This window comes from Neomonachus schauinslandi, chromosome 1 (genome assembly GCF_002201575.2).
Source record: "Neomonachus schauinslandi chromosome 1, ASM220157v2, whole genome shotgun sequence".
NCBI classification, from domain to species: domain Eukaryota; kingdom Metazoa; phylum Chordata; class Mammalia; order Carnivora; family Phocidae; genus Neomonachus; species Neomonachus schauinslandi.
Window position 1 is genome coordinate 79491501 of NC_058403.1, and position 27665 is coordinate 79519165.

Below are 27665 nucleotides of genomic sequence, written 5' to 3' on the forward strand. Positions count from 1 at the left end.
CTGTTTTAAATGAAACCAAAAGCTGCTTTCCCAACCCCTAATAATTAGGTAGAAATCACTTTGGTTATAGATGGTAAATGGTTAAGCATAATAACAGAACAGGGGAAAAAAGAACAACTTACTTCATCATTGAGCCAGTGGTAGTTCTTCAAGGTCTGGATATCACCTCGAGTGATTCGCAACTTGAAAGCGCTACTTAGGACCTCATCCTGTGGGCCATGACCTAGGGCATTACTGATTTCCCTTTCCATGTCCTGAATTAGAAAGTCCAGAGGATGTATTTTAAATAGAACCACAATCAGATTTCAAGAGTCTGAGGCTAAAACAAGCTTTTCATCTCTATAATACAAAGCAGTTTTACTAATGGTTATGAAAATGTTAGTTCAATTACCAGCTTCTGGAAACAATAATCTGGTAATAGTATTTCCATTTAAAGTATAGTTTCAATTATCCCACTACCATTTATTGAGCACTCTGAGCCAAACATGGTACCAGATCCTTGCTAGCAGTGAACCCAGGGGTGTCTAACTTCCCAGCCTTTGCTCCTTTCACAGTACTCTTAAAGTATTTTCACACTTTCCTTATTTACCTACTAAACTTTTATTTAAAATCATCAAAGTAATAGAATTAGGCGCCCTAAGAGATGTTACTATACAGTTTGAACATGAAGGGAATAAGCAAACAGGGAGAAACTGTAAAACACGGCAGTGGTCTACCAAATGAGTCCTCACTGAACAGATGGCTTCGTTATTCTGAAGAATTATGCAGACAAATGTGTATTTAAGCTACTGAGATGAATCTATACACCCAAAAGAAATTAGTTTCATTCAAATATTTTAAATCCGGCTTTCTCCACTGCATACAATTGTGCCGTTTTATGGATCTCTCCATTTGTGTGACCAATATATAATAAGTGCTCAACAGGTTCTCACTGCATAGGACTGACTACCACCTACTAAAACAACACTGGAAAAGGAGCCAAGATACAGGCTCACCTTTAAAATGAGAATTTTTAACTACCTTCATTTCCTTGGTTTTTCAAATAAGTTTTTACTATTTTCAAATGTAATAATCAATAAAAGGGACATTTTAGTAAATAATAATCACTTTTTAAAAATGCAATGAGCTCATTCCTAATGCCAAACCCATACTATGTAACCCAAAATATCTGAAGAAAAATCTGCAAAGAGCCCATTACATTCCAAGATATGTGACAAATATGTCTACTCACATTTGCTGAACATTAATCTGATCCCTTAGGCCACCTTCACAGATCACTAATGATCAATGTAGCCAGTGACTGGACATCCCTTGGACCTGATTTCTCTCATACACTCATCCCTAGCCTGGAGAAACTCCTCAAAATAAAACATGTGTTCAAGTCTTGATAACTGAAGTTATTTAAAAACATGCCTCTTATTCTGATCAACACAAGAAATAATACCTCTGTAAGTTCAAGAAGATCATCCATCCTTTTATCCCTCTCTTTGCCTGAGCAATGTTTTTCTTTTGTCTCAAGTATTGACATTTTCCTCCTGAGTAAGCCATTGCTCCCACTGCCCAGGCGGAGTCGGGCTGACACCTCTTCGGATAGGTCAGGTTCCAGCTGGTGTCCCCTCCTCTGATCAAAAAAGTTTCTGTATTCTATTGACATGTTTGATATTTACACATATAAACATATATAACACATGAAACAAACAGTGCCATTATCCTGAGAGAATAGGCAAATCTCCCAAGTAAGTGAAGGAGATTTTGTCTGCCTGTCCCTGCAAGAGGAACAAAAAAATGCTCAAGACCTAAGGCTCACAGGGCGCCTCAATTACAAACCATGAAAGAGAACACTCACCACTTTCCCTGTAGGCAGCAAGAAAAGTATTTTTCAGTTCTCTTAGGCCAATGAAAAATAAGATGGCTACAAGACATGTTGGAGTGCTTAAAAAAAGCAAAACCTATGACCCATAATCCCATCACTCATCACTCAGAATAAAGTATTACTATCCTTATAATAAGTAAACTTGCTCCATTTCATTTTTTTAAAGGAATTATTTACTACAGAAAAATGTACAAACATTTACATATCACTTGATTTTTGTAAAATTAACACCTATGTAAGCACCATTAGGGTCAGCAAATAGAACTCCGCCAGCATTCCAAAAACTCTTGACAATATCCTTCCTTATTGTGACCTACATAACCTTTAATAGTGAATTTAAGGCATCTAGTAGGCCAACTATGAAAATGAAGAAACTGAGTTAGAAAGAGAGCTTTCGATGAGAACCACACTAGTCTCAACGTGCTGAGCCAGTACTCTTCACTCTAACTCACTGCCAGGGATCCCTGTCCCAGGAAACCAGCAGCTGCTGGCCCCTCCCCACGGCCCCAGACAGCATAGCCTTCAGGTTGGCACAGGTTCCAAATATGCTCCCTCTCTGTCCTCTCTCAGGCATAGCTCCCCCGCCTTTTTCAGCCGGTGTTCCACAGGCGATAAACAATAACTCAATACAGAAGGTTTCGCTCCAAATGACTGGGAACAGGGATGTTCGGAGACCTACACTCTTCCTTACAAAGAGGTTTAATGGGAGAAGAAAAACTTGATCGAGCTGATACTTCACATAAAGCAGCGCCCTAAACTTTGGTATTTCTATGTATCTAAAATGTGAAATAATCTAAAACATCAAGTTTGCCTTTAATTTAGAAATGTATTTCTTTTGGATACAGAGTGTTTAGCAAAACACTCTGCTGCTATTATTTAAAATGTTGGTATTGCTATGGAGATCACCAGAACACTTTGCATTCCAGTACACCGAAAAATGTAAAATCCAATTAAGCATAAGATTGGTAGTATTTTCAAATAAATCTGAGATCCTGACTCTAAAAAGAAGGTCCTGAACATATCTTTCCTAGAGACCGTACAGTTTTTTAAGATTCTCCAAAAGAAGCCAGGCACTACAGATATAGGGCTGGGACGGAGGCAAGTTGGTCTCTCTTACAAAAAAGGTAGCTACCATACAGAGGTGAACATCTGGGAATTCAGAAGGAAGCCAAAAGTTGTGTATCTTCAATGCCTGCTGCTTTTTTCAAAGAAAACAATGAAATTAGAAATCAAAGTAATATTTTTCATCTTTCTTACTTTTCATGAGCACCAAAATTTTAACACAGGTCAGGTGAAAGAGTAAAACAACATAAAATTTAACTAGGGTTTCCACTTACACCTTCATTTTCAAGTCTGATTCCAACTGTCCTCTCTGTATCAGAAATTTTCCCCTTTGAACAACACCTGAGGAAAAATATTGGGAGAGTATAGACTGGATAATTTTAACTTGTACATGTGAGACGAGTTTTAGAAATAAGACTTAATAATTTGTCAACAAAAACCAACTTGAGTTTATATACTCCTCTAAACCAAGGGTCAGCAAAGTTTTTCTGAAAAAGGATCAGATAGTAAATATTTTGAGCTTTGCAAGTCTTACAGGTTTTGGTTTTTGTTGTTTTTGTTTTTTGTTTTTAAGTAACCTCTATGTCTAACATGGGGCTCAAACTCATGACTCTGAGGAACCCAAGATCAAGAGTCACATGCTCTATAGACTGAGTCAGCCAGGTTCCCCAAGTCTTATAGTTTTTGTCACATCTTCTCAACTTCCATCATAGCTTAAAAACAGCCAGACAGGATGTAAATGTATTAGCATGAATGTGTTCCAATAAAACTTTACTTAAAAAGAACAGGCAGGTGGACCAGATTTGGACAATGGGCCAGAGCTTACCCCAAACTCTGCTATAAAGGAACTATCATCCAAAATCCTAAAGGCACAAAGAACTGCCTTCACTGAAAGGTGCTAATTCCTAAAGATGCCCACCACAACCACACACCTATCTAAGTGGCACCTGCATCTCCGAACCCCTAATGCCCAGGAGAGAAGGGCACCCTCCGAGCTAGGGTGGGCATCCGACACAACAGCCACCCATGTACCCATATATGCTGACCAGCTACCAGAGCTGGGGAGAGTTCACAATTCCTTAGACATAGTTATTCATCAATATAACTTATAAAGAAAATAATATATCAAAAGAAAACTTAGAATGAACTGAACCATGTACCTCTTCTCACTTCTCACTGAGCATAAAGGTCCTCTTGTTTCAACAACTCTGTCTGTGAAGATGATAAAGAAAAGATTGAATGTTTCCTTTATTAATCAATCATCTAGCTAGAATTTCAACTTACACAGTTTCCAAAGTATCAACACATTCACTTATCATTTAATGCCATTTAGTGAACAGCTAGTGGAGAAATATAAAGAAATTAATAAAATAAATATTAAGAAACTAATTTTAGGCTCACAAAATATTTGCTACGTAGAAGCTAGGAATAATAATCAAGAGGTATCTTTTGAATCTACTTCATCTTGAAATAGCCTTTTAACTAAACTACTTGTACTGGATAAGCCCAAGTCAAAGCCCTGGGGTCTGACAATGTTTTAAACTTTGGTATACCATCTTTCACTAGGATGTCATTTCTCAATTTTTTTTTTTAAAGATTTTATTTATTTATTTGAGAGAGAGAGAATGAGAGAGAGAGAACACATGAGAGGGGATAGGGTCAGAGGACGAAGCAGACTCCCTGCCAAGCAGGGAGCCCGATGCGGGACTCGATCCCGGGACTCCAGGATCATGACCTGAGCCGAAGGCAGTCGCTCAACCAACTGAGCCACCCAGGCGCCCTCATTTCTCAATTTTATGTGCACATGAACTAAGGTCAATATACGGAGATAGGGCTAAATCTGGGAACTCACATTGTTTTGGAACAAACTGAGTTGTTTTGACTCCGTGACTTTGCTCTTCGCCCCAGCCTTTGGTCTTTAATGTGTCCATCTGACTTCTTTGAGAGCTTAGGAACACAAAAAGTGAAGGTCAGATACAAAAGGAAAGTCTACCATAAATATTCACTATTTCCATCTGACAAGCTTCTCAAAACAGGGGTTACTGATTACCCTGTAACATGAAATTATGAGAGAATGCAACACAGCACCATCTGGGACTGGGATACAAGGAGTATAATCCTGATGCTAGTATTTCAGCCAAGTTACCTAACCTCCAGTTTCAATGTTGGTAAAATTGGATGTTCTCAATCCCCAGCACCACCTCAACCAAAAAAGCTCAGTGTGACAAAACTCAAGTTATGAGATGAAAAATTTTAAATGACATAATGAAATGGATCCTAAAACAATACAATAAAAGCAGGAATGTAAACAGCAAAATAGTTTGAGGATTTCCCTGACACGACAAGAGCGAAGTTTGAAGCATACTGCTGCTTCCAACAGTGGCTAGTCAAAACAGAGAAAATATTAACATTCTGCCTGAGTAAACGCAGAGAAAGAAAATTTTTTAAAAAGCTCACAACAAAAGTTAAAATTCCTAGACAACTAATCTTCTGCTATCTGTACATTCAGCAAGCTAGAAAGCCTTGTGACTTTTGCACCTTCAACTTGCCGTTACATAATTTCCAGGACTCCCCCCACCCCTGCTGTGTACTCTCACACCACTTGTTAGAATTATCCTGCGTGCCTCAACCCTGTACTCATATAGTTTTGTCCCTTTTTTTTACAGGTGAATATAAGGTGAATATCAGCTCCTTCTGCCACCGTCATCTACTTGCCCAAAGCATTAGAGTATTTAACAAGAAGTCTTATAAGGAAAACTTTCTATAACCTGGGGTGACTTTAATCTTGTCTCTAAAATGGAGGACTTCCAATCATACACAAATGCATTCACTGACATGCCACAGGGACTGTGTGTGTATCAGAGAGAGAGGCTAGGGAGGGAGGAAGGGAGAACCGGGCAGGAAAGGAAGAGGGGGGAAGAGACAGAAAAAGACAAGAGACTGAGGGAAATGGGTGTGCTGGAAAGGTTGAAAAAACTCTCTACTCCCTAAGAACCTGATTTCAACCTGTAATTCTACTTTTCTATATCAGAGTTTCGAGAGTTCATGTGAACAAAAGATTCTAAAGCTAAACGAAAAATCTATTTTGTAAAACCACCGTGGCTCCATATATCTCATTACTAGATACAACATGCAGGCAAATTATAAGGATAGTTCTCTCAACGCAAACCTCTTTTTTCAACAAAGCCTTTCTCGCCAATCTCCTCTCCAAAATTAAGTAAAAAGATGTGTGGCAAAGCATTGATTTTGTTAGCTCAGTTTTACCTGTGATAAGTTGGAGTTACAGGAGGAACAGAGTTTCCATGACCACTTTCTTTAAGTCGCTCCAATAACCTTCGGTATTTCTCTCTTTCCTCTTTTTGAACACCCTAAATAAAAGAAAGGATGTCACTTAAGTGTTAACATGTTAAAGCTATCATTAAATCATAAACGGAGACTAAGAGGTCAAATGCAGCCCACAGACGTGTTTTATTTGCCAACACTTTTAAAATTTCTTTGAATTACCAACTTTATAAATTTGAAAAGAAAAATCTAAAAATCTGACCTCTTTCAAAAAACTGAACCAATGATCTGGAGCTGTGTAGGGCTATTCTCCTTAGATGGGCCACTCATTCCAGCCTGCTCCACTCATTTACATTACCTGCTAGACTCTGATGGCATCTGGGTTTTTGACAGCAGTTTTTGTCAACCACAAAAAACTCAACAGAAATAATCCACCTGCATATTCAGAACATTCAGTTTCCAAAATGGATCTGGTCACATCAAAATCACCAATGACTTCTGCGGCCAGATCCAGCAGACACTTTCTCAGCCTTTACGTTACCTGACCTCTCTCTCCAACACCTCACCCTGCTGACCTCCCTTTGCCTTCTAGACAATACACTCCTGATTTCTTCTTATCTTCTCAGTCTCCACTGCCAATTATTTCTTCTGCCTGCCCTCAAATGCCGATGGTCTGCCCATTATCTCTTTTCTCACACTACATTCTCTCCCTGAGTACTCTCTCCAACTCCCTTGATTTATCAAACACCAATATATAGAAGATTCAGAAATGTGTCTCTAACCCTGCCTTCTTCTCATAACTCTCATCACCTATATCCAAGAGTCTACGGGACAGGTCTTCTTGCGTGTTTCACAGGCACTTTAAACAATGTCCAAAACTGAAGTCATCATCTTCCCCCTAAACACATAGGGTATCTTGGTCAGTGACACGTATTTATCCAAGACTGAAATCTGAGACTCAGGCTCTTCTAACTTATATTACCCTTAACCAATGAATACGTATTTGCTAATATTACCTTCTACTATTTTAGAATATATCCTGTGTATATAAATATTTTTGCTCAGTCCCATCTCTGATTTCTCATTTAAGAGGTACTGAAGCCTACTTCAGTCCGTTCCTCTCTCTGCTTGCCTCTGTTGATTACAAGCTCCTAGGGGACAGGGCCTCATTTTATTCAATTTTTGAATTGCTGACAACTAGCATAGCACCTGAACCTCAAACAGATGATTCTTTGACTAACAAAACTAAATGGCTCAGAAAACCATCTAGCAAATTGCAATAGGAGATGGTCCTGGGAAATGTCAAGTACAGGAATAATTCTAAATTCTCCTGGAATAAGCAAAGATCTCAAGAGGGAAGTAAAAAGAAGACTACTGATGAAGACATCATGCTAAGTGCCCTGACAAAGGAAAAAGAGGACACGTTCACTGTTTACTTCTCTTACGTAGTCACAATTATGCCTTATAAAAGAAACAAGTTAGTAGAAGAATTCAAACACCCAAAAGGAATAGAATCTCCTCTCTTCCTAGCATGATTCCTTTTTCTGCCCTATAGTGGAAAAAAAAATCTGAAAATTGACTAAATTATGTATGTATACAATATCTCCAGAAGGGTACGTTCAAGTATCAGTGGTTACTTGCTAACCATCAGACAGGGTCGTGGGGTCAGGTACTGGAAGGGAGACTTGGAAATTTACAGTCATGGTACACCTTTCCACCCCTTTTGAATTCTGTACTCCAGTACACATATTATTTATTCCCCTAAAAATTCATAAACTATTTTTTAAAAGTGATCAGAGGCTAAAAGGGCTTACCTCCTCCACGGTACAGTGGGGACGCCTCAGACCCTTGCCACCCTCTTCAGAAATCATCTCTGTTACAACCTGTTCCTGAGGCTTCCAGGTTAAGGAACTCTCTGAAGGGCCTTTGCTATGACGACGGCCACCTGGTCTTCTGTTATACCCCTCTGAGTTCAAAGTAAAACTGAGAGATAGAAAAAAAGAAAAGAAAAAGTTACCACCAAACTCCTTAAATTGCTAGAATTTAAGCTCCCAGACCATCCTGAGATGAAGCTGTCTGTCCTAGGTTAAGCCTGCTCTTGTCAAATCAGACAACTACCATTCACGAAAGTTATTATCCATCTCTAGAGCAGAGGGCATTCCACTATGGAATGTCTATTTGCGGTCACCAGAACTGCCACACGAAAGCCTCTGCCTTCTTCCTCGTGCCCAACTGTCCAACCACAACTCTGGATTTAGCCCTCCTGTGACACATACCCTCCTCTGGTACTACACTTTTCCTTTAGTCACCTGGCACCACTGGAATTAATTATTGGTGTCATTATTTATTTAATGTCTACATCTCACACTAAACTTTAAATTCCATGAAAACAGAGATTACATCCTTTCACTATTGTATCCTAGTACAGGATCTACACCAAAAGGTACTCAGTAAATATCTACTGAACGTTAAATTAATAAATGCTAAAGAAATGGAAGCCATGAAGCCCCCACCTAGTCCTTGGTTGTGGTGACAGAGCCTGCCTCTCCTGCAGTTACCAACAATGTGTCAAACTGGTATCCTACCCCTCTTGATGTGATGTTTTAAAAAAGATAAACCACTGATGTAGTATTTTTACAAAAAAAAAACAAACAAACAAAACAAACCTGCATAATCTTGAACAAGTAATGAGTAAACATCAGACAAAATTAGGGAACATTCTACAAAAGAAATGCCTTCTACTCTTTAAAAAATATCCATGCCAGGGCGCCTGGGTGGCTCAGTTGGTTAAGCGACTGCCTTCGGCTCAGGTCATAATCCTGGAGTCCCGGGATCGAGTCCCGCATCGGGCTCCCTGCTCAGCGGGGAGTCTGCTTCTCCTTCTGACCCTCCCCCCTCTCATGCTCTCTCTCTATCTCATTCTCTCTCTCAAATAAATAAATAAAATCTTTTAAAAATAAATAAATAAATAAAAAATATCCATGCCATCAAAGACAAAGAAAGGCTAAGGAATTGTTCCAGATTAAAGGAGATCAAAAAGACATGAAAATTAAATGTAACACATGATCCTGCACTGAATCCTGGACCAGAAAAAATCATCTCTATAATGGAAAAATTTAAATGAGATTACATAATAGTATTGTATTGATGTTAAATTTTCTGATTTTGTTTATCTGTGATTATATAAGTGAAAGTCCTCACTCTTAAAAAATAAACATACTCATGCACTTATGATTAAAGGGGCATGAGTCTAAGACTTACTCTCAAATGCTTCAGAAAAAAATAGGTATATATGACAGAGCGTGATGAAGCAAATGTGGCAAAATGGTTACAACTGGTGAATCTGGGTCAAGTGTACTCATCTGCAGAGTTTTAAAATACATGAAGACAAATACTAACATAATTAGATGGAGAAGTAGACAAATCCTTAATTATGGGAGAAAACATCAACACTCCTCATTTATCAATCAGCAAAAAAATAGAAAATCAGTAAGACCTGTAAAACATTATCAGCCAACTTGACCTGTGTGACAATTATAGAACATTCCACCTAACAATAGTAGAATACATATTCTTTTCAAGTGCACATTGAACATCACCCACACAGACCATATTCTAGGACATAAAACAGATGTTAACACATTTTAAAGAACTGAAATTATGCTACAGTATATTCTCTGACTGTGATGGAATTAAACGAGAAATAAAAAAATGATACTTGTTCATACTTTCTCTCTTAGCCCTACAATCAGCTATTTATCCAACTCCAAAGGGGCTGCTTTTCTGTTAATGTCTCATTCTTAAACAGAAACGGGGAGCCAAAGATTGCCAGATATCTGAACAAAGACTCTAATATGAAAAGATAATCTGCATCCCCATGTTCACCTAAGCATTATTTACAACAGCCAAGACATGCAAGCAAGCTAAGTGTCCATCAATGGATGAGTGATAGAGAAAATATACACTGAAATGTTATTCAACCATAAAAAAGAAGGAAATCTTGCCATTTGGAACAACACAGATGGACTCTGAGGGTATGATGTTAAGTGAAATTAGTCAGTCAGAGAAAGACAAATATGATTCATTTACATGTGGAATCTTTAAAAAGCAAACAAACCTAAACTCATAGGTACAAACCTCCAGTTATCAAATAAGTAGGTCATGGGATGTAATGCACAGCATGGTAACTACAGTTAATATCATGTTGTATATTTGAAAGTTACTAAGAGAGTAGATCTTAATAGTTCTCATCACAAGAAAAAAATTTGTAACTCTGTATGGTGATGGACATTAAACTTATTATAGTGATCATTTCAATAATATATACAAATATCAAATCATTATGTTGTAGACCTGAAATTAATGTTATAGCTCAATTAAAAAAAAAAAAAAGACTCTAATATGAAAGAAAAGACCAAAATAAACCAAAGTGGGGAAAGGAGTTCAGAGGAAACAAAGCAGGGAGAAGAAGAAATTTTAAAATAATTACCAGCTTTAGAGAAATAAGAAAAGGTAGTGCATACGTCTTTGCCTCTTTTTTTTTTAAGTAATCTCTGTGACCAACAGGGGGCTCAAACCCACAACCCTGAGATCAAGAGTCGCATGCTCCACCAACTGAGCCAGCCAGGCAGCCCCTTTTTTTGCCTCTTTTAATAAGAATAAGATTCTTAGAGCAATAAAAAACCATAGGAGGAGGGAGTGGCAGGACTCTTCCTACTTGAAAACTATGACATCAAAAAAAAAAAAAAAAATCAGCAAAAGATTTCGTTTTTAGGGGAAAGGAGAACAACAAAAGAGAATATATACAAAAATTAGATCAATCAGATCAATATAGAGAAAAATTAGAAAAATATCCAAGAAATAGAAATTCTAGAATGTGAGAACACAGAAAGAAGAAGAAAATTACTACTAAAAGAAGAACATTTCACAAAACTGATGTGTGTTCAGTATATGAAAATTCATCATGGTTTCTGCATTTTCCATATGCATATTATACTTCAAAAATAAAGTTTAGGGAAAAAATAAACTTTAGGGAAGGTGGGTAGGGGGATGGGTAAAATAGGTGATGGTGATTAAAGAGTACACTTATCATGATGAGCACTCAGTAATGTGTAGAATTGTTGAATCACTAGATTATACACCTGAAACTAATATAATACTGTATGTTAACTGTACTGGAATTAACATAAAAAAATTTAAAAATGAGGGCGCGTGGGTGGCTCAGTCGTTAAGCGTCTGCCTTCGGCTCAGGTCATGATCCCAGGGTCCTGGGATCGAGTCCCACATCGGGCTCCCTGCTCGGCAGGAAGCCTGCTTCTCCCTCTCCCACTCCCCCTGCTTGTGTTCCTGCTCTCGCTGTCTCTCTGTCAAATAAATAAATAAAATCTTTAAAAAAAAAAAAAAATTAAAAAATGAAGTTTAGGGGCACTTGAGTGGCTCAGTCGGTTAAGTGTCCAACTCACGGTTTCGGCTCCAGCTGTAATCTCAGGGTCATGGGACTGAGCCCTGTGTGGGGCTCCATGCTCGCCATGGAGTTGCTGGAGATACTCTCCCTCGCCCTCCCCTTCTGCCCCTCCCCACTGCTTGTGCTTGCTCTCTCTCTCTCTCAAATAAATAAATAAAATCCTTTAAAAAAAATTAAGTTTAGAAGTGAGCAACAAATCCTTTTTAAAAGGTTTTCAAAATCAGATGCTATAAGCATAAGCTATAGTACAGAGAAAGTAACACATACCTGAGTTCAAATCTCTCAATAGCTGTATAACATCTGGCAAGTTACTAACCTCAGAGTACTTACTTAACAAGCTTACATAATAGAACAAAAGTGGGAATGCTAGCAAGAGTGAACACCTAAGTGCTAAGCTTCCATTTACAAAAAGGCAGAATTTAACACTTACCCAAAGGAAGGCAGGACTCTGCGGGGCTGATCTCGGGTTACTGTCACTCTGATCTTTGGATAGTCACTTATTCCATTAGGAGATTTATTACCTATTTTAAAAAATGCATTTGTAATTGTAAAAAAAAAACAGAAAAACCCCCAAACCTGTGAACAGTCTGCATTAGAAAATCTGTGAACAGTCTACGCTGTAGAACTAAATATCTTATTCTTTCAAATGCTATTACTATACAGAGATCCAGAACAAACTGTAAAAGCTGAAGAAAAAGCAATAGTGCTTAATTTGTCTTTGATCTCAGAGAGACAATAAAAGTTCACAGGTAAGCTTTTCTAGTTCCACTTGCTGGAACCATCAAGAAGCATGAAGAACTCAATGATACAAACTCCATGTAATCTAATCCAATTGAGTTGTTCGAATCATTTCTTTTTCCCAAGAAAACAGAAGGTTTTTTAAAATGAAAACCTACTATATGTTACTATTTCACTGGAAGCTTCCAACACTTATGAGATGGTTACTATACTTCGAAAAAGGGTAACCAAACTTTCATCAGCCACATTTACTGCTGAAGCTACAGCACAACTGTGGAGCCCCTGAAGACTCCAAAATGTAAAGAGATCTAAAACTGAAAGTTTTTTCACAAGTCTGTAGCAGCAAAACTTAAACTGACCTGAATTCCTTTGTTTGCAAAACCTGATTTGAACCAATGTTCAATTCTAATGGGATTTTTAAAACAATATTCAAAAAAGACAATATATCTAAGATATGAAAAATTCTAAATTCCCCAGCACATCTTCAAGGGTTTCAGATAAGAGACTGTAGACTCCTTTATACAAGAAACCTGCCCCAGGAATACCTGTGCTTCTCTGACAAGGCTACACAAACACACAGAAATATAGTGCTGATACCTCAGGCACAAGACAGTACCATCCCTTCCATGTGTCCATTTTAATGATAAATAGTTTTTAACATTTACATATTCAAACAGTATGAATAGATTATAAAATCTAATTTGTACTAACTTTTAAAATGAAATGAAAGACTCCAAAAAAATATCATCTTTGTTCCAGGTCCTCTGGAATTAGATTCCCAGACTCAGGGGTATGCATTTACTCCCCTTTGCTCTTCTCTGCCACCGGAGAGACTTTACTTAAAAAGCTTGAGAAGGAAACTTACTACTGTAAGGTAGTATCATTTCCTTATCACTTTATCATTTATCATTTCCTTAGTTTCATTTATTTCCTTAGTTTCTTTTATCATTTCCTTAGTTTCTTCCACTTTTGACTTCAGAACCCACAATTTTTCTAAAAGCTTTTATCCCTTTCTTTCAAACTTTATAGGCCTGTGTGACAGATATCACAGTCATTTTCAGGAGTCTGGATTCTTCCTAGTTTTCCCCATGACAGACTTTTATACAGTTATGTACAATAATTACAATTCAATTTTGGGCTCCAAGAACGACATGGAGGTTCCTAATGCATAAAACTATGAGAACTGGAAACCTAAAGTTGCTCCCCAATCAGATGATGTCCCTTAAAGACAGGGTTTTATTATTTTATTATTTGTTTTGTATTTTGTTATGAAAGGTTTTATTTATTATTTTGTCCTTTTGTTATCCTTGATAACACATGCCTGACACAGAGTAAGCTCTCAGGAAATGTTATTTGTTTTCTTAATGAATGAACTCTGAACTAAGTCACATTAAGGACACTGATAATACAAACAGAAAACACAAAAAATAAATTCAATGACAATTCTAAAAGAAAACTACTTAATAATTTTTAGAAGGTAGAGAGAATATGTCTGTGTTCTCATCCCAACCCAACTCAGTATTTGTTTTCCTTTCATATTCTCAAAACTCAGAAAAAAGAGGCCAAAAGAGGTACAGGAAAGCAGAAAGACTTTTGACCACCTCACCCAGTTTCAGCATGTTGTTCCAGGATCCAGAACCTGTCAGTTCACAAGATGAAGAGTTCGAAAATACCTTAAAATCAAATAGAATCACCTCTGTAGTATCTCAATTTTAGAATTTAAATAAGTTTTTAATATAAAAAAATCACTCTATTGGTGATTATTTCACTAGCTCACAGAAGAGACATCATCAGTAAGACCAAAAGTTTAACTGGTGAAGATTCACAAAATTATATATAAAATAACTATTTCAGGTTCTTTACATATACTTAAACAAGAAAAGCAGATGCACTAGTAATTGGACTCTTTATAAATATTTTTTTAATGTGTAATTTCTTAATCTTTAACTTCTTGGCCTTTATATCAAGGCTAATAAAGACATCAACATTTCTGGAAAGAAGTCATTCCACTCAATTCCTAAAAAGAATATTTCTAAAATTTAACTTTAATGAATAAGTACAAAGATCAGTAGCCCCAATGGAACCCTATCCCCACTGACCTCTCCTGAAGGGGCCACATTCCGTGTTCCATTACAAGCAGAAGTTACCATGGGTTTTGTGGTCAGCTGGAATGGGAATCCAAATAAGCTGGCAGCATTGTAGAGACTGGTTTTGACTTGGTGAATGAAATAATCTAGACAATATAATATAGATTACATATACATATAAGTAGAGAATAATAAACTTCTAGCAAAAAAATAAGATTATATTTTAGAAAAGGCCTCTCTCAATCTCTATTAGAAGTCCTATTTTCAATCACTGAGATAAGTAGGTATCCATAAAAGTAACTTTCCTCCTATCTGAATAACTAGAATTCCAGTATTGTGATTCTGGGTTTTGGGGTTGTTTTGTTTTGTTTTAGGTAGGCTCCATGCCCAACGTGGGGCTTGAACTTACAACCCTGAGATCAAGAGTCACATGCAGGACACCTGGGTGGCTCAGTCAGTTAAGCGTCCAACTCCTGACTTCAGCTCAGGTCATAATCTCATGGTTGTGAGATCAAGCCCCACATTGAGCTCCATGCTGGTTGTGGAGCCTGCTTAAGATTCTCTCTCTCCCTCTGCCCCTCTCACCCCGCCCCCTCATGCACACTTTCTCTCTCTCTCTCAAAAAAAAGAAAAAAAGAAAGAAAAAGAGTCACATGCTCTACCAACAAAGCTAGCCAGGCGCTCCTGTTTTTGTTTGTTTGGTTGGATGGTTGGTATTTTTAAGTAAGCTCTAGGCCCAGTGTGGGGTGTGAAGTCAGGACCCCAAGTTCAAGAGTCGCATGCCCCACCAGGCACCCTGTGATTTTTGTTTTTTAACAAGGTTATCTCTTCTGGGATGCTACAAAAACATGAAATCATCACTTCAGCAAATCACATACTGATTCATAAATAAATGCCCTGAAATGACAACTTTTAAGCAATGAGTTCTTCAGAATATATAAAATAAATAAACCAGAGAGATAGGGGCATAACTTAACCTGCAGCACGTAGACACTAAGTATGGCAGAATCTTACAGGAAGCACTATAATTTACTCACCGGTTTGTCCTTACTTCCTGGGCAGGTAACAATATGCTCCTAAATAACTATTTACTAAGTGCCTATTATACACTGGCTACTCAAGGGTAGAATTAGCAAAGCATAAAACATGCAGCTCTTATACATCTATGATGAAATAAGGCTATCCCTCTACTGAGATGTGTTAGATCTGATGCACCCCTCCCTGCCACCAAAAAATAAAGATTACAAAATAAGTAAGTAAATAAATAAGAGGGAGGGGTAGATTTCAGTGCTTGCCACACTTCCTCCTTTTATGACAGTACTCCTTTCTCATTTCCTACACTACTGACTGGTTCTCTACAATTTCCTTTCTATTTCCCAATTAAGGGTATTTTAAAGCACTAGTTTGAGAGAAAGAGACCATCATTTTACTCACATTGTGCTTTAGAGAAAAAAAAGCCTGAAATTGAAATGGTGGCTTCAAAACAACAAGCACTCCAGAACATATAAGATATAAAACAGAAATAGAAAAATAGGGGAATAACTTAAACAGGGAGGATGTGATAGCTAAGTAAAGCAGAATGCAATTTGAAGTAATTTGTATCTAGAGAATAGGTAAAAGTATCAAAGTTTGCAAATTACTTGTTTCTCATTTTAAGACTTAGAGAATTCCTGGTTATCCCTCTAGTAATGTTGGGGGATATCACTTATATTCTGCTGTACTTTCTTAAGTGGAAGAATATAAGCTTTAGAGATTGGTGCTTAATCCAGAGCCTGTAATCCAGACCCCAGGGGGCACAGGGTATTCCTAATAACTAACAGAGTTAAATAGTGGATGCTAAAAAGTATTGGAATACTTATTTTCCTACAGATTTGTAAAAATCTGAGTATTCCTCGAGATTATGCCAAAAAGATCTCAATAACTCAAAAAAGAAGGAGGAGGAAGAAGAAGAGGAGGGGCTAAGGGGGAGTCGGGGGGGCCTGTTTCATCTGTAAAATGGGGAAAAGACCACCTTACTTTCCTCACAATAGACTAAGTTAGATCTCTTAAAATTCCTTTCATCTCTAAGATCATGTGTCTGTGATTCTAAGGTCTTCTTTTTCCTTTTACCCTTTTTTTTTTTTCCTCTCAAAAGCAAACAAGAGAGTCGTATTGTCCAACATAGTTGCCGGTGGCCACATGTAGTCACCTAAGTTTATATTTAATTAAAATTAAATTCAGGTCCTCAGTCACACTGACCCCATTTCAAGTGCTCAATAGGCATCATCACGGAGAGGCCTATCGGATGCATTCCTGTAGACCTTTACAAACTCTGCCAATAAGTATTACACCTGCTACCTGCTGCTTCCCCCTTGGCTTAGGTTCCTTTCTATAGTAGCCATTCAGAAAATTATAATACGTATTTCATGGAAATCATGGAGGGAGGGGTCTTTAACATGGAAGAAAGTCCATGAAATAGATGTTTACCATAATTATTTCAGGAAACTTCTGTAATACCACCCTCAAAGTTCTTTTTGGTTTTTTGTTCTGACTGAAGGATAGTTGACACACAATGCTACATGAGTTTCAGATGTACCACTGTCAAAGGTCTTTAGCGCACTGTTATTTATTTACATTTTTGTTTAAAATTGATTCATATTTTTTGCTAAATAAATGTATTTGAAAGGTAACTTTGGGGCACCTGGGTGATTCAGTTGGTTAAGCGACTGCCTTCGGCTCAGGTCATGATCCTGGAGTCCCGGGATCGAGTCTCGCATCGGGCTCCCTGCTCGGCGGGGAGTCTGCTTCTCCCTCTGACCCTCCCCCCTCTCATGTGCTCTCTCTCTCTCACTCTCTCAAATAAATGAATAAATAAAATCTTTAAGAAAAAAGAAAGGTAACTTTATATCACTACTATAAATGTAAAGAAACATTATTTGCCTTATAAAGAAATGAAATGTAACAATGTAAGTTCTAGCTGGGCCTGTTAAAAGAAGGGAGAGGGCGCCTGGGTGGCTCAGTTGGTTAAGCGACTGCTTTCGGCTCAGGTCATGATCCTGGAGTCCCTGGATCGAGTCCTGCATCGGGCTCCCTGCTCGGCAGGGAGCCTGCTTCTCCCTCTGACCCTCCCCCCTCTCATGTGCTCTCTGTCTCTCTCATTCTCTCTGTCTCAAATAAATAAATAAAATCTTTAAAAAAAAAAAAAAAGAAGGGAGAGTCGGGGCGCCTGGGTGACTCAGTCGGTTAAGCGTCTGCCTTCAGCTCAGGGCATGATCCCAGCATACTGGGATCGAGCCCCACATCGGGCTCCGTGCTCAGCAGGGAGCCTGCTTCTCCCTCTCCCTCTGCCTGCCTATTTGCCTATTTGTGATCTCTCTCTCTCTGTCAAATAAATAAATAAAATCTTAAAAAAAAAAAAGCGGAGTCACATGTAGTAGATAAGTATTAAAAACATACTAGCATTAAATCAAGATTTTCTGCTTGAAATAATCAGAAAATTAAAAACAAATGAAAAGGATATAACTTTTTTCTACATAATTCACATACTACTTAATGCTATGAAATGTTGTATCCCCTAAAATCATTTCCTGAACTGATATCTATCCTGTGCTTTGGGAAATACTGTCCTAATGAATTTAGTATAAATCTGGCATTCAAAGTCCTCTTAATGTGATACACCTCTCCCTAGCCAACTTTTCCCCTGAGTTCTATTCAGTTTCCTGAATTGCACAACTCTCCCATAACTGTTCCCTCTGCCTAGAATGCTTTCCCTTCCTATTGCTCTGTTGATATCCCACCCATCCTTTAAGATCCATCTCACATACTCACTCTTTCATCAAATATTTACTGAGACTTTTAATCAGCTGAAAATTGGACAGTATTTTGTAACTATCTTTCTTATTTCATTTATCACATCCCTACCGACATTAGTAATTATTTATATGCTTGTCTTATACCCTCAATGATACAATCATATATCTACACAATTAAGGTCCCTAAAAACAGAGACCCTGTCTTACTCATTTTTTCTTGTTCCTTTAGAACCTAACACATTGCTTAGCAGTAAGACATGCTCAATAAGTACTCATCGAATTTAAATGAAATCTTAACAGGCATGTCTACTCTTAACTACCACATCTGGAGGTAGATCGAAATGCACATTCATTTTTGAGACAAAGGAAATACTATTATAGCACTCCACTGTGCCTTTTTCCTTTAATCTAGTTTTGTTCTCTTCTATCAAGCTATGTCGAGCCCTCTGGATACAGAAAAATAAACAATTTGGGGCAACACATTAGATTCATTCACTCAGCTATGTGAACTAGATGACTTAGTTTGAAGTAGTTTTTTACAATGTTTTCTCCTCAAAAATAAAAAACACCTTTTCTTTATAGAAGATTGAAAATTTTAAAATACATATTCAACATACAGCCTTATTTATCTGGAAAGATAGTCAAGTCCCGGTTAAAGGTGGTTACCTCAGAAAAGATAACTGAGTAGAAAAGGGACAGGAAAGAGACTTACTTTTCACTGCACATACTTTTTACCTTTTGAATTTTGTTCCATACATATACTTTTCCTATTTAAAAAAATGTAATTTAAAAAATTATCATATTCAATACCTAATCTTGGTCTTTTAGCTGGGATTTCATCAGCGTCCACTGTAGAAAACAAAGTGCTAAAAAAAGAAAGAGAGAGAGAAAAAAATATATATATATATATATTTACATATACACACATCCATTTCTGTAAGTAAACCTACTATGCATACAACACACCCTCTTCATCCACTTTGTCAAAAAAATGAGATTCAACTGATGCTTGCAAAGAAAACACTCCTCTATAGTAGGCCTTTACCATTTGAGGTCTTAACACTATTGCTTAAACTATTTCAAAGGGACTCAAAACTCCCTATCAAATGATAATCTGTACTCTGGCTAAAGTACAAACTTGAAACTGGCCAGAAATTACTTGGCTAGTAAATGAACATAAGTAAGAGCCTAGGACTAGTATTTCCTTTTTCTCTCCAGAAATGATTTTATTATTTTTATTATTTTTTTTAAGATTTTATTTATTTGACAGAGAGAGAGAGACAGCTAGAGAGGGAACACAAGCAGGGGGAGTGGGAGAGGGAGAAGCAGGCTTCCCGCTGAGCCAGGAGCCTGATGCAGGATTCGATCCCAGGACCCTGGGATCATGACCTGAGCCAAAGGCAGATGCTTAACGACTGAGCCACCCAGGCACCCCTCTCCAGAAATGATTTTAAAACAAATAATTTCATTTTGAAAGATGACATCTCCCCCGCCCCTGCAAGGAAAGCCATCTACTTCACTAGAAGTAGACAATATAAGAAGCCTTAAAATATAATTCTTAGCCAGAAAAGTTGTTCTATTTAACTGCACTTCTATCATGGAAACTAAATTACAGTGGTAATAAAAAACTGGGGAATTTGGGAAAGTTTTTGGACCTATACCTCAAGAATGTTAAAGGCTTGGGCGCCTGGGTGGCTCAGTTGGATGAGCAACTGCCTTCGGCCCAGGTCATGATCCTGGAGTCCCAGGATCGAGTCCCGCATCGGGCTCCCTGCTCAGCGGGGAGTCTGCTTCTCCCTCTGACCCTCCTCCCTCTCATGCTCTCTGTCTCTCATTCTCTCTCTCTCAAATAAAAAAAAAAAATCTTTAAAAAAAGAATGTTAGGGCGCCTGGGTGGCTCAGTCAGTTAAGCGACTGCCTTCGGCTCAGGTCATGATCCTGGAGTCCCAGGATCGAGTCCCGCATCGGGCTCCCTGCTCGGCGGGGAGCCTGCTTCTCCCTCTCCCACTCCCCGTTTGTGTTCCCTCTCTCGCTGTGTCTTTCTCTGTCAAATAAATAAATAAATAAATAAATCTTTAAAAAAAAAAAAAAAAGAATGTTAAAGGCTTATGATATACTATTAGTCATCTTTTTAATGATAATTATGATTGATCAGTTTTACCAAAAATAATGAACAGAATAAATCCCAGGAGAATACCATTCAGTTCATAACTTTAAAGTCCCAGTAAGATCTCCTGGCTTCATTTTGACTGAAAAATGGCTTACATTGTGAAGAACTGGTTTAGATTAAGGATATGTGGTGAAGAACAGGGTTTTCATCTCCAAATCATTGTTCCATCTATTTGAAAGCAGGGATTCACAGCGAAAAGAAAGGATGGAGAGGGGGAATTAACATTCTCTCCTTCAATAAATATGCACCAAGTGTCTATCATGCACCAGCCTCGGCACAAGGCCCTTGGGGTAGAATAAACAAATACTATCCTTATATATATTAAGCATCATTTTAGGCACTTTACAACATGTTCTCAAATGATCCTCACATCAACTTCACAAAAAGGTAGAAAAGAATAGGTTGAAACCTTGGGCTCTCTAGAACACATGATGGAATTTAGCCAACAGCCAACATCATCAATGGCCTGCATTCTCAGACTCATGTATTAAATCATCTTGTTCTCTCAAGCTCCCAAGAAACCACTCTTCAACAATCTTGAGGCTTAATTTTAAAAAAAATGAAATTAACACTTGATCACTAAAAGTTGATGATGGGGTATATAGAATTGGTACGGTATTTTATTCTCTAGATTAATTCTCAAGCAAGGTGGTATGAAATGAGACAAACCAACTTTCAGGTTTCCCAAAATTTTACCTGAATTTTAGAGTACAAACTAGTGATCTTTTTAAAGGAATCAAACACCTAATTTTTCCCCCTCATACGCTAACTCTAAAGCACAGTACCACCCCCCCCCTCCCCCGCAAAACACACACACACACAGTTTGACAGCTGTTTCAGAACAAAACAGCTGCTGTTTCTTGGTGCTAAGAGAACAATTCTTGCAGTCAAAACGGCTTTGGGCAAGCTATGAATCTCACTTCCCTTAGCTGCACTTACTGCCTACAGATGACACTTGGGAGTGTGCTTCGTTAACAGTGAACCACAACACAGACAGTATTCCTTCAATTTTTAGTTTTCAACCTAAGAGTAGCAAGATACGATACAGCCCCATCTGACAGCAACCAGCTTGGGCTCTGACAAGAACATGAAAGATCCTAACCATCGCGGGCCACTCCAAAGACAACTAGCTCGTTCCATCATCAGGAGCGCATCCGCACAGCGTGGAAGGAGCGATTACGTCACCAGGACACCCGCGACTCGCACCTCCACCGCCTTGGCCCGGCCAGCTGTTTCGGCCGAGCAGGGCCTGCCTGGCTGGATCAGCGCTCTCCCCGCCGAGCCCCGGGTAGGGGAGGAGGTACAGCCAGGCTGGCGCTCGGCCCCCTCTCCTCTCACCTGTTCGAGCGCCGCCTCTTCAGGAGGGCCCGGGTAGGGGGCACCGGCCGGTCACAGAAACGGAAAATGGTGCCGAGAATCCTAACCAGCCATTTGTACATACCAGGCCCAAGCAGCAGCGGCGGCCGACACACCCCGAGACGCAAACCCCAGAGCTGTCGCCGCCGCTGCCGCCTTCGCCGCCTCGGCCACCACCGCCAAGGCTCAGTCGCCGACTTGTGACGCTATCGGAGGGCCCACAGATAAAACGTCCTGAGGGTTATAGGAGGCCCCCCCGCCCAACCGCACCACCACTCCTGACGTCACCTCCTCCCGCCCGACCGGAAAGCATCTTCGTCCTCAATCTGCGCACGCGCAGCTTCGCCCCCACCTTCTCCTCCCGAACCTAGCAACCGGAATGAGTACGGGACGGTTCCAGTCCAATCGCTGACGAGATCGGAAGGGATGTGGGCGGGGTTTTCCCTGCGGCGGAGCCAGTCGCGAGACGGCCCGCGGGACAAGGCCCTCAGGCCACACGTGAGGCTTCTCCACCCCGGAGGGAGGGAGCGCTCCGGAGGCCTGAAATACAGTAGTTGGTCAGTAAATGTTTGTTGAGGGCACAAAATAAAGGTAGTTCACATCAGTTAACAAATGTTTACCCTACTAACTGCCCTTTAGTTTGCATATACCTTCTGTCCAGTACTTTACACACATTGTCACCTGCATTTCTCCCAGCACCCCCAGGCGATGGGGAGGAGTCTTGTGCCCATTTTTAATAAATAAGGAAATCAAACATAGAGCGATTAAGTAATTTGCCTAGAGTCACAAAGCTAACTAGTGGTGTAGCTGGATTGGAACCAGGATCTGAGAACCAGCGCCAGTCCCTGGCCCTTGATGTGAGTCTACTGGGAGAGACATGATTACAAATTACAAGATAATTATGTGCAAAATGCAGTAGGAGCCAGAGAAAGGAAAACCACCCCTTGGGGAGGGATAGAGAAGGGCAGAACTCAAAGAGGGCTTTCCTTAAGGGAGAGTGGTACCTGAGTCCTACTAGTACCTACTGGTCTTCCCCCCCACCTCCCCCGGCTGGCAAGGAGTGCTGATTAACTCTCCCTCTGTTATCTAGACGTCACACTTCTGGTTAATTATCAGTAAGAGGAAAAAGTCCCACCCTCTTTAGTGACAGAATATCCAGGCCCCTCTTCCAAACAGTCCTAGAATCCTTCCTTTCATGCCCCACAAATCCATCCCTGACTGCCACTTGACCCTTTTTATAATTCAGTTAATGCCAGACTTCCAGGCTTGCTTGAACTTTAACACAGGCACTCCCCATGACAGCCTCGTCTTTGCTCAATAAAGTGTTCTGGAATTCTGGTGCAAGTCACCACCTAGAGCTCCAGAACCACCAGCTACCCACCTGTGCCTATCACCACTCTGGAAGCAAATCCCAAGTTGGATGTGGGCCCCTCCCTTCATTCTCCAAATACAGCTAACACCAGACTATTATTCAAAGTTTGAGAATAGAATTGCAAAGACCAAAAGATTTTTTTTCTTGAGAAACTGTTTAATTTCCATCAACCTTATTCCACTTTGTTTGCCTTTGTGGAAGAGCAGCTTAAGACCATTCAGTGGTTGTTCCTACCCATTCAGGGGCCTGAGCAGTAGGACCTGCAGACTAGTGTTCGGTGGCAGGCTGAGTGCTCCAGTCTTCAGTAGGAAACTGCTGAATAGGCACCAAGGGCACCTGCATGCCTTCAGGCCAGTCTTTGACTTCAGATTGAGTAGCACTGAACTCAGGAGCTGGAGCAGTCCATTTGATAAGGGAGCAGAAGGCAAGCTGAAGACAAAGCATAAAGATCTGCAACCTCCCTCCCCCACCCCCACTCCCGGGTGGGACATGAGTGACATTCTTCCAGGAATCTCCCAACTATCTTAATGTTAATACTTTGCTAGAGGGGAAAACAACCTTAATTAGACAATGGCAAGGCCTCCAGTATCTTGTAGGTCAGTCCTCTTTAGCATATGAAAGTTCTTTTGAAACCTCCCTTTACCTGACGTCCCCCAACTCCCAAGTATATAATCACCACTCCTCAAACCTCCAGGGCAGCAGCTCTTTCTGCCCACAGGTTCAGACCCCGTTCTTTAATAAAACCACCGTTTTGCACCAAAGACATCTCAAGAATTCTTTCTTGGTCATCGGCTCCGGACCCCACCCCACCAAACCTCACCTATATTCCAAAACCACATCGCATTCACCCTGACATTCCTCCCAGGTCACAGCCTTTTCAGCAGCAGCCTGCTCTTCCCTTGCAAACTCTTCAGGATCTCTGTAAAGATCAGCGTAACCTCCCATGGGTGTTCATGGGAACTGGTGCCGCAGATGCACAGAACTTCCCGGGCTGGCATCCACCGCATCAGACCCGCTGAGTGAGCTCCCTTGTTGCAAGGGATGGTGATGTCCACATAGCGCAGAGGAGAGTCTATGCTACACGAGCAATGGTAGGCAGGTTAACGTAAGACGCCTCTGTGAGAGGCTGGTGATCAGCCCTGGGATCAGGAACCACCAAAAGTCTTGGCTCCCAGAAGCCTGCCTGGATCTGGTTCTTGAAGTTTCTGGGAGTGAAACAGCCAGCCATAGGAGTGGCTCCAGTAGCCCCAGCAAACTTCAGCACAGCTCGCTGGCCAGTATTCCTGGATGATAGGACTTTTTTTTTTAAGTGGGGGTTTTCCATGGCAACAATGGCAGAAGCTGCCCGCAGAAGCTTCTCCCAGGTTCTCTTCAGATTTATGATGTAGATGCCATTACTTTTTCTTTTGTAGATGGACTGTTCCATTTGGAAGTCAAGGTTGGTGCCACCTAAGTGGATTCCTGCTGCAAGGAATTTGAAGACACCTTCCTCCTTCATTTGCAGGACATCAAGAGCTCCAGACATTGTAAAAGTTTCCCTTTAAGTTATGGTGGGAATGTAGAACAATGCCGCTGTGTGGACCCCTCCCCTAGTAGTGCGGAAAGCAAAGAGCAGTTGCTTTAGAAGTGGCTATTAAAAGGACTGCATCTGGGGCACCTGGGTGGCTCAGCAGGGCATTGGGCTCCCTGTTCGGCGGGAAGCCTGCTTCTCCCTCTCCCACTCCCCCTGCTTGCATTCCCTCTCTCGCTGTGTCTCTCTCTGTCAAATAAATAAATAAAATCTTAAAAAAAAAAAAAAAGGACTGCATCCGTAGTCTATTGCTCATTGCCTCCCAGAAGGACTTTCCTTCCTGCAAAGTCATCTCTCCACTGTCCTCAACATCTTTGACAAGGCACCAATAGCAGAGAATTTCTCTTCCACCTCTACCCCAACCTGTTTGAGGCTAGACTTCCAATTAACTTTTTTTTTTTTTTAAGACTTTATTTATTTATTTGACAGAGAGAGAGAGAGTACAAGCAGGGGGAGCGGCAGGCAGAGGGAGAGGGAGAAGTAGGCTCCCCGCTGAGCAGGGAGCCCTGATGTGAGGCCTGATCCCAGGACCTAGGATCATGACCTGAGCCGGAAGCAGACGTTTAACTGCTTAAGCCACCCAGGCACCTCCCCCCTCAATTAACATTTAAAAAGTCTACCACTGGCATTATTATGCAGAGCACTTTGGCTGTATCCCAACTGTCCATTCCACTATAAGAATTGGTCATTGCCTTCACCAAACCAAGAAGAACCCTCAAGTATTGATTGGGAAGGGATTTTCCAAACCAAGAGAGCAGTCTTTGTTCAAAACATTAAATGAGAAAACTGCAAACTGCTTTAGAATAGCAACTTATCCCAGGTTTTGGCCACCAAGATTTAAGAAATATTGGCAACAAGTCTCAGGCCACTCTAGTACAACACCACATTTTTTTTTCCTGCCTCATCAGTAGCACCTGCACATACACAAAATGAAATGTTACTCACCCTCCATGAAAAGTGGAGGGCTTTGGAATTGCCTCAGTCCAAATCCCTGAGCCTCAACAGCAAACAGTAACTCCCGAGTCAAGCGATTGCTAGCCACCACCCCCACCCACCGCCCCACCCCCCACCTCCACACACATACATCCCCTTTTTGTCCTCTAATGTTTCTGGTTGCCCTCTGAAAGGAAGAAAGGAAGGAGACTCAGCCTTACAAGTTTCTCCTGCCTGGGGTTTTGCCAGTTGGTGCCCCCGCTGCCCTGTCGTCCACCGTAGAGGCATAGGCCAATGCCTGTCCACTGGTCAAGGAGTGTGATTATCCCCACCACTGCGGCAGCCATTCCTGGACCTGAGAGCTCTTCACCAGAGGGCTAGAGAAAAACAAAAACAAAACAAAACAAAACAAAACAAAACAGGGGCACCTGGGTGGCTCAGTCGGTTAAGCGTCTGCCTTCGGCTCAGGTCATGATCCCAGGGTCCTGGGATCGAGCCCCACGTCGGGCTCCCCGCTCAGCGGGAGGCCTGCTTCTCCCTCTCCCGCCCCCCCCTGCTTGTGTTCCTGCTCTCGCTATCTCTCTCTCTCTCTGTCAAATAAATAAAATCTTTAAAACAAACAAACAAACAAAAAAACCCAAAGCCATATGGAGGAACAAAGACATTGAGGTTTCTTCCTTGGTTTGGGTAACTTGCACCCTTGTACTGCTGGAGGGGCACCTCCTCATTGTATAAGTTTTCATTAGGGGATCCTCAACGGTTGCCCAGTTTTCTGAAAAGATCCTCTTCCTCTTCCTCCTTTCCTTCCTGCTGAGATCCTCTCCAAGCCTTTCCAAGCCCCATCCCTAATTTTCCTCAAAACCTACCTCCGGTCCACAGAACAATGAAGACCCAGCCAGCCCTCCAATTCATTGTTCAGTCTTGCACATTTTCCCTTTACCAGCACTCAGAGTGTTAAAAGATTTCTTGTTAGTTTTGGTTTTGCTGACCCCTGCCAGAGTTCTGGGCTGTTTGATGGAAGTGAGTAGGAGCCCAAATGTGAGATATTGTTGGTTTGGGCCTAATGTGCCTAATACCCAACATAATTCACCACCCTGAAGATTAATTTCCTGACGGGGACCAACTCTGGTATCAAGAAAAACATATCCTCCTAATAATGTGACTTTGATCTTATTCAATCTAATCTGGCCTTATTATCCAAAAGCAAGTAGAGTTCCTTGTCCTAGATTTTATTACAAAAGTTGCTCACAGGCTTGGCCTGCTTCGTGGAGAAGTAGCACCTGCCCCTACCTGAGCCTCTTTCCTAATCTGTAAAATAGAGGTAATCAAACCGGCTTCTCAGATCTGTGGACCAATGAAATGTGCTTATGTATGTGATGGACCGACTTCAGTGCCGAGCATGGCCGAGTGCCTAATGTTTCTCTTCCCTTTTCTTTAGTTATCTAATAAGCCAATTTACTTGTCACTTCTGCATCCTGCATTTTCCTACATTTTCCACAGATCTGCTCTTTCCCCTCTCCAAACCCATCAGAACTACTGTCATTCAGACCCTGATCATTTCTCAGGCCTTTGCAAAGCCACCTCTTCTTGTGCTCTGTCCCTCTTGTGTCTATTTGCAGGGTGATCTCTCTTTTGTTGTCTTTTGTTGTTGTTATTTTGTTGTCTTTGTGGTTGTTGTTAAGGAAGGCAAATTTATATTGTTGTTCTTATTTATCAAGGAAAATAAATTTATAAATTAAATTTGCGGTTTTCTGTTACTAAATCACTAAAAGTAGTTGGGTTGATTTTCATCAAATTCCAGATGTTTGTTTGGAGTAATCTGACTTCAACTATGGAGCAACCCTGATACTTAGTTTGGAGGGCCCTAAGGAGAACCTCAAAAAGAAAGGAATCTCTGGGAGGACCTGAAACTGCTCCCAGTTTCCCAGCCAGAAGGGGAGGATGACTCTAGGCAAGAAAGACCCTGC

At 40.4% G+C, this 27665-nt stretch overlaps 1 protein-coding gene and 1 pseudogene across 2 annotated transcripts in view; both read right to left on the bottom strand.

Moving 5' to 3' along the window:
• SENP2 (SUMO specific peptidase 2) overlaps nucleotides 1-22096 on the bottom strand; it is a 33490-nt gene extending 11394 nt beyond the window's left edge. For both annotated transcript variants that reach the window (XM_021692735.1, XM_021692734.1), the window contains exons 1-12: nucleotides 21806-22096; nucleotides 19108-19163; nucleotides 14519-14652; nucleotides 14026-14092; nucleotides 12112-12202; nucleotides 8032-8200; nucleotides 6200-6303; nucleotides 4788-4882; nucleotides 4096-4147; nucleotides 3211-3277; nucleotides 1445-1621; nucleotides 123-254 (exon numbers count right to left, since the gene is read on the bottom strand). In XM_021692735.1, the coding sequence (XP_021548410.1) occupies nucleotides 123-254; nucleotides 1445-1621; nucleotides 3211-3277; nucleotides 4096-4147; nucleotides 4788-4882; nucleotides 6200-6303; nucleotides 8032-8200; nucleotides 12112-12202; nucleotides 14026-14092; nucleotides 14519-14652; nucleotides 19108-19163; nucleotides 21806-21906 (1245 nt within the window). In that variant the 5' untranslated portion in view covers nucleotides 21907-22096. The remainder of the gene's footprint in view (nucleotides 1-122; nucleotides 255-1444; nucleotides 1622-3210; nucleotides 3278-4095; nucleotides 4148-4787; nucleotides 4883-6199; nucleotides 6304-8031; nucleotides 8201-12111; nucleotides 12203-14025; nucleotides 14093-14518; nucleotides 14653-19107; nucleotides 19164-21805) is intronic.
• Nucleotides 22097-23402: 1306 nt separating this feature from the next.
• On the bottom strand, nucleotides 23403-24720 carry LOC110582572 (annotated as a pseudogene).
• Nucleotides 24721-27665: the final 2945 nt, after the last annotated feature.